This window comes from Argiope bruennichi, chromosome 9, assembly GCF_947563725.1.
Source record: "Argiope bruennichi chromosome 9, qqArgBrue1.1, whole genome shotgun sequence".
Taxonomy (NCBI): Eukaryota; Metazoa; Arthropoda; class Arachnida; order Araneae; family Araneidae; genus Argiope; species Argiope bruennichi.
Window position 1 is genome coordinate 3,877,211 of NC_079159.1, and position 16,203 is coordinate 3,893,413.

The following is a 16,203-nucleotide window of genomic DNA, read 5'->3' on the forward strand; positions in this document are numbered from 1 at the left end:
ATAAATTACAGTTGCTAAATTATTTCTTAATTTTGATGCATTTTAGAAAATTCAATATCAAACGTAAAAAAATAATTTTAAAAAATGCACTAAAAGCAACAAGTAAAAGGAAAAGTTTCAGTTCGTTTACTGGACGCATGCGCAGTTGCAGACGTAAATATTGACATATATATATGCTGCACGTTTTCAAAATATGGATATGGCGCAAATTTAATTGTAGAATGAAAATAATTTTTAAAAAAATAGTTTATTGCTCATAGTTAAGATATTTTCTTTTCATTTGTTTTTTATTACTGCAAGGCTATGTCACCTAAAAAACCGAAACAAAAGAATGTTGCTGTAAGTTTCGCTTCTGAAAATCTAATATTCCTTCATAAATAAAATTTCTATTAACTTGTTTACATAAAAACTTGTGTCAAAAGTTTTTGAAATAGTCTTTAATATTAAAAAGTGTTTCGAAGAGCAAGGATAGTCATTATGTAATACTTATTTTTAATCTGTATATATATTATTTTTGGAAAATTTAGAATCAACCTGGAAATGAAGTCAAAACCTTGTGCTTACAGTAAATTTAACTTTCGAATCGATAAATGTTTTTACCGACAGGCAAATATTTTGTATAGAATATTTGACATCAATTAAATATTTGGAATTGAAAGTTTACAAAAGACTTTGCAAATTAATTGACTAATTACAGGAAAATATATTTTCTGTGCTTATTGTTATAATCGGAATACAAAATTAACTACTTAATATATGCTAAATTGTAACTAAGTAGCCTCAAAGAATTTTTCTTTTTTAGTTGATGCATACTTGAACTGAGTAATAATTATAATATTGAAGTTCAAACATAGATTCAAAAATTGATAAGTTAGATATTGAGTACGTGATGAAAAGAAGAAACTCTTAATTATCCAAAACAATGAAAAGTCATGTTTAAAACATTAAAAAAAATTATAATTTGTTTATTGATCTATATACTCTCATACTTATGTTTGAATCAAACCTAATTGACTAAAAAAATTTTATATTTAAATGCCAGCAATTTGGAATTACCATAGGAAAATTGTCATTTGACTGCTAGTAGTAAGTTTAGTGCTAATAAATGGATCAACTTATAAATTAAAGAATATAGGGGAGAGTCAAGGAATAGGGAAAATAAATTTACTAAAAAAATACACAACTAAATAGATATTTCTAAGACTTATTAGAATGAAATCTTTCTATCATTATACATAAAATCTCTTTGAGATTCATATTTTTCTTTTGGCCTTATAAATTAAAGATAATCTCAGTCACTCAAAATTCACATAATTGTTTAGGGAAAAAAATATTGAGTATTTTGTGAACTAGAAAAGAGTAAAGGAATGTAAATTGCTTTCTGTAAAGGATCCCACAAACAAAAAAAAAAAAATTAATATATTTAAGTGTAATATGTTAATTTAATATATTATATTAAATCAATATATTTAAGTCTGGATTGTTACAAAATTTTTCTTTTCTGTTCATTATAAATTTTTCTAATGTAAAATATTTGCATGTTATATTTTACTTTATAACATATAGAAATACATTTACAATTTTTTTTTTTTTTTTCGTTTAAACAATATTAGTTTAAGGAATCTTACTAATTCTTGTAAAAAATTTTAGTCAAACATTCTTAACATTTCTATTGGTAGATGATGGTACTTATTATCATCTTAATGGATATAAAAAGATAATCCCTGCCATTTAGTGAAAATTAACCCCGACTTATTTTAAGGTTTTACATATAAAGTGTTTAGTGTCTTTCTTTAAGGAATCTGTCCAACTTAAATACTACTGTTTAAATTTTAAAATTGTAAACTACAATTTCAAATTACAATAAAAATAGTATTTTTTTACATTTCTAGTCTATACAAATAGTGTATGATAATATTTTGCTTAATTTGAGACGATTTATTCTATTATCATTTTATATCAAGCTGGCTTCATTTCAGTTTCAAATCTGAATGTCTTTTGCTAAGCAATGTAATTTAATATTCATTTTTAAATGATCAAAATGGCAGTTATTTGGACTATCATAAATATACTATTGTGTGATATTGTATCAGTTGAATTTTGCATGATACAATTGCAATTTAACTCCTAATTTAAATTACATGTTTTACAACTTTATCAGTGTTTTTTTAGGATTTTATAGTAAATATATTCTTTATTTAAAGAAGTTTATTGAAGAACTTTTGAGAAGTTTTTTTTGGAGTACTCACGATTTTTGAACATTTTTAGAATTTATTTTGTTGAGTCTAGTCTTCAGAAATAATATTTCATTTTTCATTGGGTCTTTAAAGAGTAGGCAAGATATACATCTATTATTTTTTGTGAGAGACCAGAAAAATAGTTTGACTCAATTTTACCTTGAGAATTCTACTAATCGAAAAAGGGTGTTGATATGTGAGTGGTGTCAGACACAAGTCTTTTATTTCTGTGTTCTTTTGAGGAAAATGTAAGGAAGAGGGGGCAAGCAAAATTATTGCCACTATTCTCAAGCTTTGACATTTGTGATAATCAAATTTTGCCATACTCAGTAGCTGGAAATATTATTATTATTCCATTTATTGTATCTTTGTAATATTTATATAAAGAATTGAAATGGTTTTTGAATATTGTAAAGTTATTATTATTGCCTCTTATAAAAAAAAATTCTTCCAAGAAATATTCACAGTCGGTAAGAATGTCAAAAAGTTATTCTGTTTGTCAACAAAGTACTAATTTCATTTAAAACTTTTCCATTAATTAAGTATAATTTATTTCAATTATTTGGTGCTCTTAATGTGTATATAATATTTGGTGAAACATTCAGTAAACATTTGCTAATAATTACATATGTGCATATTTTGGTTTTGGAGAGAAAAAAAAAATAAAAATTAAATATTTTGCTTTAATTTTTATTTATTACTTTACAGCCAAAAGATGATTTACATGACTTTTGATATTCTTCAGAAAAAGTAGATTTGAAGAAGGTTTTATTTATCTCAATGGATGGTTTATTAGTGAAATAGAAGTTTCATTAACTATATAGTAATGAAATACAAAAAGAATTTCAGTTATTGCATGTTATCAACAGTTCATGGCAAAATAGTATACACAGCAGATATTTAATCCTCTTTTACCTAATATGCATTATTTACACAAATATATGCCAACAAAAAAATGAAGAATTCTTGCTAATTAGCTAAATTTTCCGAGAGTAGTAAATTTGCAACAGATTTTCTCAAAATCATGTAACTTGAAAATACAGGCAATTAAAATGTGGAACAACTTGGTCATATATTTTAAGAAAGTTGGGAAAAAATTTTTACTACACCAGATCTAATTTATTGTAAAGTACAGCAAATATTTGATTCTACTTAGTAATGTGAAATGTTTCTTATCATTTCACAAAATTATCCAAATATTTTTAATATTCTAGAAAAGAAATTTTCCACTTTTGCTAATTTTGGCACAGGGCATGAAAAAAAAATGTTCATTGGCTGTTTTAAAATTTTTTGTACATGAAAAATAATGTTTTTTAATATTTATCACTATAAATGGCATGTTTGCATTTGATATTTCAAACATAGATTCATGTGCCAAAATCAGTTAAGTTAGTATAGGATTTTTTGGAAAAGGGAGGGGGAATCAGAAAAACAGCTAACAGATTTAAAACATAAATATCAGGACTGTGTATGTATAATCATTTATAAAGTGTAATATCATCATTTAAAAATTTTTGAATAAATCTCCTCTTGGCTGTGTACTTGTCAAGTAAAAAGTTTTAGATCTGAAGTGAAAGGTAAAACACAGTCTCTTGATACAGTATCTGTGATAATGGACTAAAAATCGTCCTCTCTCTCTCTCTCTCTCTCTTTTTTTTTTTTTTTTTGTGTGTGTATGTGTGTGTGTGTGTGTGTGAATTGCAAGAAGAAGAAAAAATGTGATTCTATTTTAATAAACTTGATAAAGTTTTTAAATGATGTTGCTTGTAATACAATATTTATGATTTGTCAGAAACTGTTGGAGGTAATTTAAATTTCTGACCTTAAATAAGATCAGAAATTGTAGGTGTTAATTTTAAATTAAACTGTAGGAGGTAAATTAAATGGGAAGAATTACTGTCCCATATCAGACCATAGTTGAAAAGGAATTTTTCTTAAATAAAAACATTTGAGTTTTATAAACTTTAAAGAAGTGGCATATGTGGTTTTATATAAATTGAAAAAAAAAAATGTGGTAGAGCAGAGAATTTTGAAATCCTGAAAGAATTTGGATTTTATGCAAAAAAATATCAGCTCTATAAATATGTTGAAAACGTGAATAAACAGAAATTGCAATCTCAGAATAATTTAAAAAAAATAAGAAAAAGATGCACATCATAGATGAACTAAAGGATATTTTTAAATAATCATGATTTCTCATTGTAGAAAACAAACTAGTTGAAAAGGCAGAAAAGAAAAAGTATTTTCAATGAATAGCAGGATCAAACTGTTTGTGGAATTGAAATTCTATAAAGTCAATTAAGATGTAAATAAATTTAAAACATTTTAATGACACGCTGCATCACATTCATTTGTTTAAATGTAAATAAAAGTTTGTTTGATTTGTATCTGTCTCTTTCATCTTTCTTGATGTTTTGCCAAACAGTAGTCAATATCAAGGTTAAAAATTATTGCAGCTTTTTTTCTTTTATTTCTAAAATTAGAAGATTTTTGTGAAGTGAGAACCAATAGTCTATTGTGTGAAATTAGTGCATAGTAGCTCTCAAATGATGACTAACAATACAATAAAAGTTAGATTGACTAACAATTAACTTGTATAATAGTAACTTGTATAACAATAAAAGTTTAATTGACTAACAATGAAACTTGGATTTTGATCTCAAAATCCATTTTGAACTGTAGTGTTGTTGTTGTTTTTTTAACTGCAATGTAAGTCAATAATGCTCTTAACTCAAGAGCATCTGGAAATTGTAAGAAATTAATGTCTCATTTCAATATTAACATTGAAAAATATTTCATTTCATTTCCACATTGCAATTTTATGTTTAAAATATGTAATTTATAGTCCTTGAATTTTCTAAAAAAGATCTTTCAATGCATTTTTTCCCCCTATAAAAGTGAGAATTTTGTTCTTTATCATTGATGGAGTGTTTGAACTGTGCTCTGCAATTTAACAGAAGAGATCATTTTGGCCAAACATACTTATTGTTGATTTTAAGCTGCATTCTAAATTTGATTAAAATATTTTATTTGGTAACACATATGACAAATAAGAATCGCTTTTAAATGAAAAAACATTTTTAATTATAAACATTACTCATAATTTTTGCTTATTACTAAATTTACAAGCATAAAACATACATATATAAAATAGAAGCTATATATTTGTTGGACCAAATCTACAGTTCTTGACAGATTTGAAGAATGTTTGATCTGTATGCTTGTAAAGTCATTGAAAATTAACTACTTTATCAGAGAATTGGGGAATCCATAAATCTGCCAAAAAATTGCCTGTATGTAACCATAAACATAAAAAGCTTTATCATTTTTTATTCTATTTGATTTAAAGGTTAAAAGAATTTTTAAAAAGTTTCATCACCCAACACATTAAAACCAGCTCAATTGTTTTTTGATTCCAATACTTGATTAAATTTTTTGGTGTTTAACTGTTACCTAAGGGGAATTCATTTCATTCCCTACATCCTTCACATAAAAGGCAAGACTGCTTGATATGAACAATTTCTAATTCACCTCACCTCTGCATTATTAATATAAAATAAATCAAGGACTGTCTCTCATCTTTGTTGCATGTTGTACACCTGTGTGTGTAGCATCATGAATTTTGTATACCTTTTAATACCTTATTCTATAAAACCTTTTTAAGCACCTTAAAAATACTGTACGGTGTTTAATTTTCTTGAAGTGCAAAGAAAACATCCCCCCCCCCTGACACTGAATGCTATAAATTGAAAAAATAGGTCTTAAGCTTTGATTGCTGGATGTATTAAGAGAAGAATTTAGGGATAGAATCTAGGGTGAGAAAGATTTGGGGATGACAACACAAGTTAAAATAATGCTTAATGACATTCCCCCCCCCCTGCTCTCTTTTATCAACAGTCAGTACAGCTGTATGTTGCAGCAGTGAAATAGTTATTCTGAAGGGGCATAACAAAATGAAGACTGCACTAAACTTGCTATGATTTGATAAATGTTTGAATTTCTTTAATTTTTGATATCTTAGATAGTCAAGAATTTATTTTAATTATGCCTGATGAGTGCAAGTTTACTCTGTTAGTGCAAAATGTCCTACAACATTGTTACAATATCTTCATAATATTATCCAACATTTAGAGTATTGTATAACAATATGTAGAAATCATACAATATTTAAAGTTAACTCTTTATGGAAGTCATACAAAAGTGTCATCTAAATCTGCCCTATAGGATTAAAGGATTATGGTCTGTCCAATATGAAAGTCATGATCTGACTGACGGAGGTGAGAGGTATAATGATGATCCTCTCAAATTTTTGTTTGACTTTCATTTTCCTTTTAATTGAATTGCTAAAATCCTTAGAGGATTTTTTTTTTTTTTTCATTATTCTGATTGAATACATTTCAAAAGAAATAATCATTCCTACCACTGAAGAACTTCACCTTTAAATAATGCAGTTTCTATCCTTAATTGAATATTTTTTTTTAAATTTAATCAAGCTCAAATAAAGCACATAAATAGGATCTGACTGTCGAATTATAAATTTTATTCAACCCTGATAACATGTCTTGTTTATATATCACGGTAACTTTATATAAATAATATCTTAACTTTGTACAAACATTTTTGTTAGTACAATCTGTACATTGTCCATTGTTATAGAACGGAAGGTATCGTATGCTTAGAAAATGCATAGACTCGTGTATACAAACATGTATGATTTTTTCTTTTCTGCTAACATACTTCAAAGTGCTTGGTTTTTGCAACAGTTTCTATGTAATCTGATACTAGAAAATCCAAGAGATTTTTACATGTATTCACCAAATACTACTTATCCAAAAATGTTGTTGTTTATTAAACATGGATCATTGTTCTTTTTATAATATAATTTAAATTGATTCTTTAACTTTAGGCTTTGTTTTGTTCTTTATTCAAAAGATTGTATTTGGTAGTTTCTTATGTGTATATATATAATGATATTTTGAAATTTAATTTAAACTTAATTAATTTCCTAACTTTCAGTTTAACTTAGCCCATATCAAAGTCATTCTAAAATATTCTTTTATTTCCTGATCTCATTCCACTTTTTCAAAGCTTTGTAAAAATGCTACATTTGCACTTTTTTTTTTTTTTTTTTTTTGCTGTGGACATGTATTTTGTGGTTTTTAACATTTTAATATATGCAGCTGCTATTTTAGTCAGATTCTAGACAAAAATGATTAACTAAAAGAAATTTTTCCTTTTATGTTATTGAAAATTGTCAACTACAGTTAAAAATGATGTATTAATCTACATTAAGCTATTGATTTGTGATTACATATTATTCTATGCTAGATTAAAAATTCTGCATATCTCCTTTTTTTTTTGTATATATTGTTACAAACCTGTATTGGATGCTGCTCGTGTGCCGAGCTAATAATCCCAGAGCTTGGTGACGAATTTGGCTACTTTGGCGACACAATAGATAATGTTGGAAACTTCGAGAATTTTAACGATCCATCCAATAGGAACTGAGATACGCCTGATTGGCCCAAAAGGTTCTCGGCCTGCCTCCTGGCATCTATAAAAGGACAGCAGTCTCAAGCTGCAATGAATCGAATCGCAGTTGGAGTCGTAGTCAAGTATCGAGTCTTCGAGAGGATGGCGAAGCAACGGCTGAGTGCCAGCGTTGTGTGGAACCCAGGCTATTTCTGAACTGAGCTGTGTGCCGAGTCCTGTTGTCTATTGTGGAAGCAGCATCAAGTTGTGTGTGGCGTAACCAGTCATGTAATAGTGAGTCGGTACTTGGGTACGACTAAAACGAGGAGACAGTGGAGAATTTTAGCCGTTTGGAGAGACCGTAGTTCAAAGCTTCGAAGATTCCCCCTCCTGCTGAATTCTGTTTGGCCGCTTTGTGTGCTGTGGTCAATTACTACTTGTGAGCTACTGTTTGCTGCTGTGTGCTGTCCTGTGTTCATCTCGGCTGTGTATATTTGTCGTCTCTGTATATTCGTCTCTTCGTGTGTAATAAACGTTATCGCTGTTTTCTACAGAGGTCTGCTGATTGTTTTCACATCATACACCCACTACAATCGAACCCGGCGAATTTACGAACTTAGTAGTAGTGGAATCCGTAACAATATTGTTACGGTTTTCTCCACAGCCGGGTTCGTTCAGATAGTGGTAGTGATATGGTGTGAGAGAACACAATCAGCAGGACTCAGTAGAAAAAAACGACGACGTTTATTTATATAGACGAGAAATATTTACAACCGAGACGAACACGGGACAGCACACTACAGACGACAGTAGCCCACAAATAGTAATCGTCCACAGCACACGAAGCGGCTAGACAGAATTCAGCCGGAGAGGGGTTCCTCGGAGCTTCGCTCTACGGTCTCTCCAACGGCTGAACTTCTCTCGCTTTAGTTACCGACTCACTATTTCTTACAACTGACTTGTACATAAAATATACGACGCTGTCGCCACAATAGACAACAGGACTGGATGCTCACAGCTCAATTCAGCGCTCCACACAACGTTGGCACTCCGCTGTTGCTTCGCTATCCTCTCGAAGTCTCGTTACTTGTCGGCAACTCCGACAAATCGACACAGCTTGAGAGTGCCGGCCTTTTATATTCTCGGGAAGCGGGGCTAGAAGCTTCTAGACCATCAGGCGTATTTCGGTTCCTAATGGACGGATCAACAAAATTCTCGAAGTTTCGAGCATTATTCATTTTGTCACCAAATTCGTCGCCAAGCTCTCGGATCACTGACTCGGCATCTATTACACATGACTGTAAAACGGTCTTTCTTATGATGACACTATAAAATTACAGATTTGTAACAATATTTTCTTTTTCTTTTCAATCTGTCCAACAACAATTGCTTCTTTTTTATGTGGGATGCTGTTTTTTATCCCTGGTGATGTCAGTTGGCCTCGTCCCAAGTGGGATTTTCACTTCACTGATTTGATGATTTTATTTACCACAAAATCGAAGCCTTAACCTTAAGATTCCTAACTCAATTTTTCAGAAATGTTCTTATGTGTAAAATCAAATAAAAAAATTTCGTCAGTATGTCATCATTATGAAAAAGTTAAAGCTGCAAAGGATTTTTATTATTAATAAAGTATTAATTTCTAACAGTAATTTTAAATTAAAATTGTTTTTGCTTATAATTCATCTCATTATTAATTCACATTTTTATAAACCTAGGATTTATAATTTCTAGATTTTTATCAACATCTTCCATGGTACTTATTCTAATGTTATTGAAAAAAGTCTATCAAATTACTTTTGTTCTTTCATTGTTTACTATTTAAATACTTATATTTCGTTTTGGAACATTTATTTTAGAATAAGTTCGAGTTGACACGAAGACCTTTGTACCCTGATTTAAATGCAGAAAAAGTAAGTAAGGAAATTCATTTGTTAAAATGTAATACTTTCTTCAGTTTTTAATCATTATTTGTATATTTTCTTTTTTATCAATGTTTTATATAAATCATTTTTTATTATATAATTTCCTTTACAAAATGAAATTTTTTTAACCACGGCTATAGACAGACCTCAAGCCAAAGACACTCCCAAAGGAAGACAAAGCAATTTTTTTTCTTATCATATTCAAGATTTCAATTTTTTTAAAAAAAAATTGAAAAATTATACTGCACTAACAGTATTTATATTTTTTCTTTCCAAATCAAAATTTTTTTGCCTAATTAGAAATAGTTTATTTCTAATTAAATTTTTAATGGAATCTTACTTGTGATCATTTACAGATTTTATCCATTTTGCTACCAGGTGGTGTAAAAGACTTCTAGGTAAAGCTAGAAGTTACAAAAAAAAGTACAGCAATACAGTCCTGCAATTGAATATTTTAGAGCATTAGATATAAAAATAGCAGATCAATGTATTTTATTTTCGTATTGAGACAGAAAAGGTTAACAGTTACCTCTTATGATTGGTCTCTAGTGATTATAGTTATTGCTTTGCCTTTATGGTCTATGTCCTTTTTTACAGCTTAGTTTCATAGACATGCGATGCATTCTTCATGCAGAAGATTAAATGAATTGTCATACATTGTCCCAATTCTTTATACTTTCCAAAACAAATTAAGGGAGTACCATCAGCAACTCCCCCCCCTCTTTTTTTAGTTAATACATCATATAAAAAGGAATCTAAAAATTTTCATAATGTCAAATGATTTTCAGAATGATTGATTATGAATCATAATTCACTATAATTGATTTTCCTTGAGTAATGTACTCCATGGTTCCTGTGATTGTACTAAGCTTGCAGGATTGTGTTTGAAATTCATAAAAATTATTTATGATGCAGTATGGGACAGAAAAAACTGACCAAGAAATTTGACTGAATGAAATAATTAATGTGTTTGTTTTATCAACAATTAAAAAACAGTACTTTTTGTAACCCATATAGAAAAATAAAAGTAAATTTAATAATTTGCTAATAAGCATTTTACCTTGATTATATTCAGGTTTCAGTCTATATTCTATATAAAGTCACAATTCAGGATATCATTTTTTTTTTATTTATTTAACAGGATTAAATAAAAATAGCATACAATACCGCATATCAACAGGGCATTTACTAAAGAAAAAAAATCATTTGATTAAAATGCACAAAGCTACTTTAATTATTAAGAAAATAATATATCAAGATGTGTGTTCTATTGACCTAGTGTCCTGAGGTCTCTAGTTACAGTTCTGTTTCAAACTATATGCATTTAATATTTTTAGAATATTACTATGATGGTTATTCTCCTTGTTTTTTGTGTTTGTCTCTTTTCTTGAATATTTTTTTTCTTTTTATCTGTCATAATAATTTGAATGAAAATTACTTGAAATGTGTACCGCATTAAGATGCCAGTCATTTAAAAAATGACACACATTTCAAATATCTGTTGAAATTTTTACTTTATGATTATTAAATTTGAAAATTAGATATTAAGAAGAAAAGTAGGTTATGAATTGGATTTATTTTGTACATTTTTGCAGGAAAATATGGATGTTTCCTCTTCTGATGATTCTCCTGAAAAGAAATTTCTCGATAGCCCCTCACCTAGAAATCAAAGGAAAAATCTTTCACCTTCAAGTACAGATTCTTTCAAGGATGTAGCTAACAATTTAAAATATAGAAGTGGGAGACATCAGCAAAATTTAAATCAGTATCGAGATAGGGGTAATGAAAATAGATCTCCAAAGAATAGATATAGTGAGAATTCTGATGATTTTGATAACAGTAATTATCTGCCTGATCAAGAGCAAGAAATTTCTGAAAACTCCCCAGGTAGCAAGAAAAAGAATTATTCGTCAGATAGATTTGAGGACTCTGCAGATGATAGAAGATATGATCAGCCTCTGAAACAATCCCCCCCAAAAAGATATGCTTCAGTTAGCACATCAGAGCCTAGCAACTTCTTTTCATCAGTAACATTTCTGATCATTTGTTTTATTATCTTTATTATTATAATTGCCTTATTCATAACCTTTTATGTAAGATATCCTGATACTTCCCATGTAAATGACCCTGCAACCACCCTGGTGAACAGTCTAAGATCCAAGTTTGGAGATCAGCCAAAAATGACTTTTCGCATTATTCACAGTGCCTTAAAGAATGTTCTAGTGGCACAACCTAAATCTCCAGCAATCATTCTGCTTCTTGCAACAAATGGCTCCAAAACTGTTTGCAGTGATTTTGCAAATAAATTGGTTGATTTATTATCTGTACCAAAGTTCACTCTCAAATTTTCAGGCGAGGACTTTAAACTGGCAAGTGTTAATAAAGCCAAAATGGATATTGATAAAAAGATTGACAAGACTTTGAAAATCAATCAGTTAGGTTCAGTTTTAATTGAAGATTTAGACCACATTCCTGGGCAAGCTGCCATCATTCTGCATAAATATTATGATCACGAAAATGCTCCTTTTAAAAAAGCAGTTTTTGTTATGACTATCAATTTGAATAAAGCCATCACTGATTATTCCGATCTAACAGTATGGGATAAAGCTGCTAATGATCATTTGCTTAGTGTATGGATAGATACTGGTGTTGATCAAGTAACTGCATTGCTGTCACGCTTGACTGTGAGTGTGGCAGTAATTACTGTTGAATCTTTAAAATGATTGCTTCAGTTTATAGCTATTATTTTTATTTCGTGTCAAAGTATTGTTTCTAATATCAGTTGTAAATTATAAATTTGTGATTGAAATATGTTTCTTTAATTCAGTATTGCTTTGGTTAGGATTGGTGGTATGCTATATTATATGCAAATTATTTATTCATAGTGAAATACAAGTGAAAAGAAAAGTAAATAAATTTGCTGGGGTTCTTATTTGCAAAAATAAATTTGCTGGGGTTCAATTTGATATTTAGTTATGCAATATGTTTAAGCTTTTTGAATTGATAATCTTGCTTTTGCAATATCACTTTTTTTTTTTTTTTGCATTTAATTAAATTTTACAGTACATTTTATTACATTATGCTGAAATTATTTAATCATAATGAAATAAAACATAAAAAATTATAAGTGATTTACTTAATATTTCATTCAACATGTTTAAATATTTTGAAATAATGTCTTATTCTATTTAGTCAATTTCATAATGCAACTTTAAAATCTGTGAAAATTTAAAATTATTTTAGTTATTTTTATAACTTTATAATATGAAGCATAAAAATGTTCATTGAATTACTACAACCAATTTCAGTATGATCTTCAGTCTATTTAATATTGTGTTTATATCTTAAAATAGCTGTATTTTATATTTAAAAAAAAAACTAATTTCAATAAAAATATTGTACTTTAATATCTTTTCATTTTTTTTCATATGAAAATCAATAACACGTAGATACATAATTAATGGACTCCTGTTCTCCACCACTAATACCTATTTTCGGGGAAATTTCTATGGGAGAAAAATAGTTATTAGACATAACTTAAGAGTGTTCTGATTTTGCTAATTTTTATTTCACATGAAAGCTTTTGTCTCTTAGGTACACCATCAAAGCTTCATATATTCCCACCACCTCCATATTTGAGAAATATTGCAGGGGAAAAAGTAAGATAGAGATCTCAACTAGAGATATAATCTATTTTGCTATTGTGCATGAGTAGCGAACCACCAGTGCTCCCTTTTAATATGATAAGATATATTCCTTCAGAATTTTCGACTTGATTGTAATAATACCATCATTAGTATAGTTTCTAAAGGTAACTAGTGTTAATAATATTAATTTAGTTATGTCATTTAACCATATTTTATCATAACAAAAGACTATATTATACACAATAATGATAAGAGCACTCTGATTTGTTAAACATTTTTCAAAGTGGTGAACTTAATTGACATCACAAAGTGAGGAAATTAGTCCAGTTGTGGAAATTAAGGACTCTGTCACAGTTTTATTTTGTAATGTCTCTTAAATTGGAGAAAAGAAGGATAAAGAAACTTTGTATTGATAATTCAAGCTTTCCTTTTTTTTTTTTTTTTTTTTTTTTTCATTATAGAAACAAGATTTGTTTTTCTTTAATATATATTGTCAGTTTTCTTATATTTTTGCATGATCAAATTAAAATTGTGCACAATAAACATAATGTTTTAAGAAAGCCAATGAAACTTAGCTCTCATGTATGATCAGAACTCATTATAGAATTTTTTATATGGTTTAATCTAGATTAGTGTTCTTTAAACATCGATAGTTGAACTATCATCAGTATAAACGATAGCTTTCCAAAACTATCGAAAAATTCAATACAATAGAAGACAGTATTCACTCCTGGAGTGAAAACTATCCTTCTAATATTTAATATTGCATAAATCAAAACACTCCTGGAGTAAAAAAGGAAGTGTTTTGACTCTTGCAAAACTATAAATAGTTTTTTAAAAAATCGATATTTTACAGTCGAACACTATGAATGATCGATAGTATTGGAAAGATAATTTTATTTCTTTCATATTTAAATGTAATGATTCAAATACATAATCTATAGGCATGTAGATAAACAAACCTATTTCTCTGTGTGTCTGCATACATACATTTGTTTGCTTATATTTTGCAACGTGAACATACAAATTAGTGTATGTTTATAACATCTAGTACAACACAAATATTAGCGCTTACTTTTGAACAGGCATTTGTATATGCTCATACTTTGTATATTGCGCATTGCAAGTATATGCTTTATGTATATAAAGAGTTCCGTATACATGCATATGTATGTGTGCATATATAATGAGTTTCATAATGTATATATACATCTGTATAATATTATATTCATATTTAGATGTACATATTTAAATAATTCATCATACAAAAATATAGTGCATATGTATAGTATTTGATACATTACATATATGAGAACATTATGTAAGCAAATATACTGCATTTGTATGAATGCATGTATATACATATGTACGTATAAGTGTTTAACAGGCTTTGCAATTGTTCATAGATAAATATATATATGTACGCATGTGCTTGCTGAACACATATAGGATCATATCTTGTATGTGCATAAAATTTTAAGGACAGAAGTTTAATTCCCCTAATTTTATATTAGTATCATTCTAGAATATAAAATTTAAAAAAAAAAAACTGTGGGGATAGTTTTCCTAAAACTTTCTTGTATGCTTTCTAATGACGTTGATATCCTGTACATAAAATTGAAGACATTGGGACCGGCTATAAATCCACAAATGCTCAATTCTTCTTCTTATTGTTGTTCTATGCATGCGATCATGCAATAGAGAAGGAAACACAAATATGCATTTTGATGATCTTTTGCTCGAGGAATCAAACCCAAAATTTGATACAGAACTGCTACAAGAATACAACCTAATACCATCTTTCTAAATTGGTGGATGTTGCATTTATATGGATTTAAAATAAAAACCATCTGACAGTATCTCTTAATGATTTGGTTCAGAATTTGATAAAAATCTACATTTTGGATGATAAATTTGTGTACCAAATTTTATACAATTGTTATTTATTGTATTCGTGGTACAGAATATAATAACAAATCACTTAAGTCATTTGTTTAATCTGTCATTTAATTAATCTGTTGCACAGCCTATTGTATGAGGTTAAACTATCGATTGGGGTACTAGGTTTCGATGATTTCTAGATGTTTTCGGAATTATGTGTGCCGAGAGTTCAGAACGCTTGAGCTGAAGCTAGACGGTTAAGATGTAGTTTATTGTCTTTTAAGTAAAATTGTTGATTTCTAGTAAATTTTGACCGAAATTTACGAAAATAAAATTTGTTAATGTTGTTTGAAAGCAAGATACTCAAAAACGAACTTGCTACATAAAGGCGTGCGATTTTCTGTTTTATTATTAAAATTCTTGTTTTGCATCAAATTTTGGTTCAAACCTGTCGAAGGTCCGATGGTCGGCCGATCTGTTTAATCGCTTATATATGAATAGGACGACTCAAAATTGCAATAAGTTAGTTGAATTGTGGTGAATGATTTTTACATTAAATTGTAAATCATTCATTTTAAATTATAATTCGTCAATGAATTTTAGTTATATTAACGTCCCATTTTAAAACAACATTAGAGCTATATTGGAACGGACCTCGTCATTTTGAACCGCGGTCATGTGACCAGGACGATACCTGAGCTGGCACCCCCGCCCCTTTCTCCAAACTTCCACATCACACCAATGAATATTGTTCATGTGTATGAGAATACAGTTGCTCCAAAGTAGAATAACACGTTAAATCCGTCGGGGCGAAACATCCTCCCGCTGGTGTGATGCGGAAATTAGGAGGGGGAGTGCCAGCTCAGGTGTCTTCCTCGTCTGACCGTGGTTCAAAATGACGAGGTTCGTCCCAATATAGCCCTAGTGTTGCTTTAAAATGGGACGTTAATATAACCAAACTAAACCAAAGCAGAGTAGGCAAGATGAATGAATGATGATGTATGTCTTAGCAATAAATTTGAAACAAAACGCGAATTCTAA

General features: G+C 29.0%; 1 protein-coding gene across 1 annotated transcript; it reads left to right on the plus strand.

Annotated features, from left to right (window-relative positions):
• The first annotated feature begins 143 nt into the window (after positions 1 to 143).
• Positions 144 to 12,936, plus strand: LOC129985362 (torsin-1A-interacting protein 1-like). The gene is made up of 3 exons (XM_056095366.1): positions 144 to 339; positions 9,569 to 9,622; positions 11,230 to 12,936. Exons 1-3 carry the CDS (start codon positions 304 to 306, stop codon positions 12,355 to 12,357), a joined length of 1,218 nt encoding a protein of 405 aa, XP_055951341.1. The 5' UTR covers positions 144 to 303; the 3' UTR covers positions 12,358 to 12,936.
• The last annotated feature ends 3,267 nt before the right edge of the window (positions 12,937 to 16,203 follow it).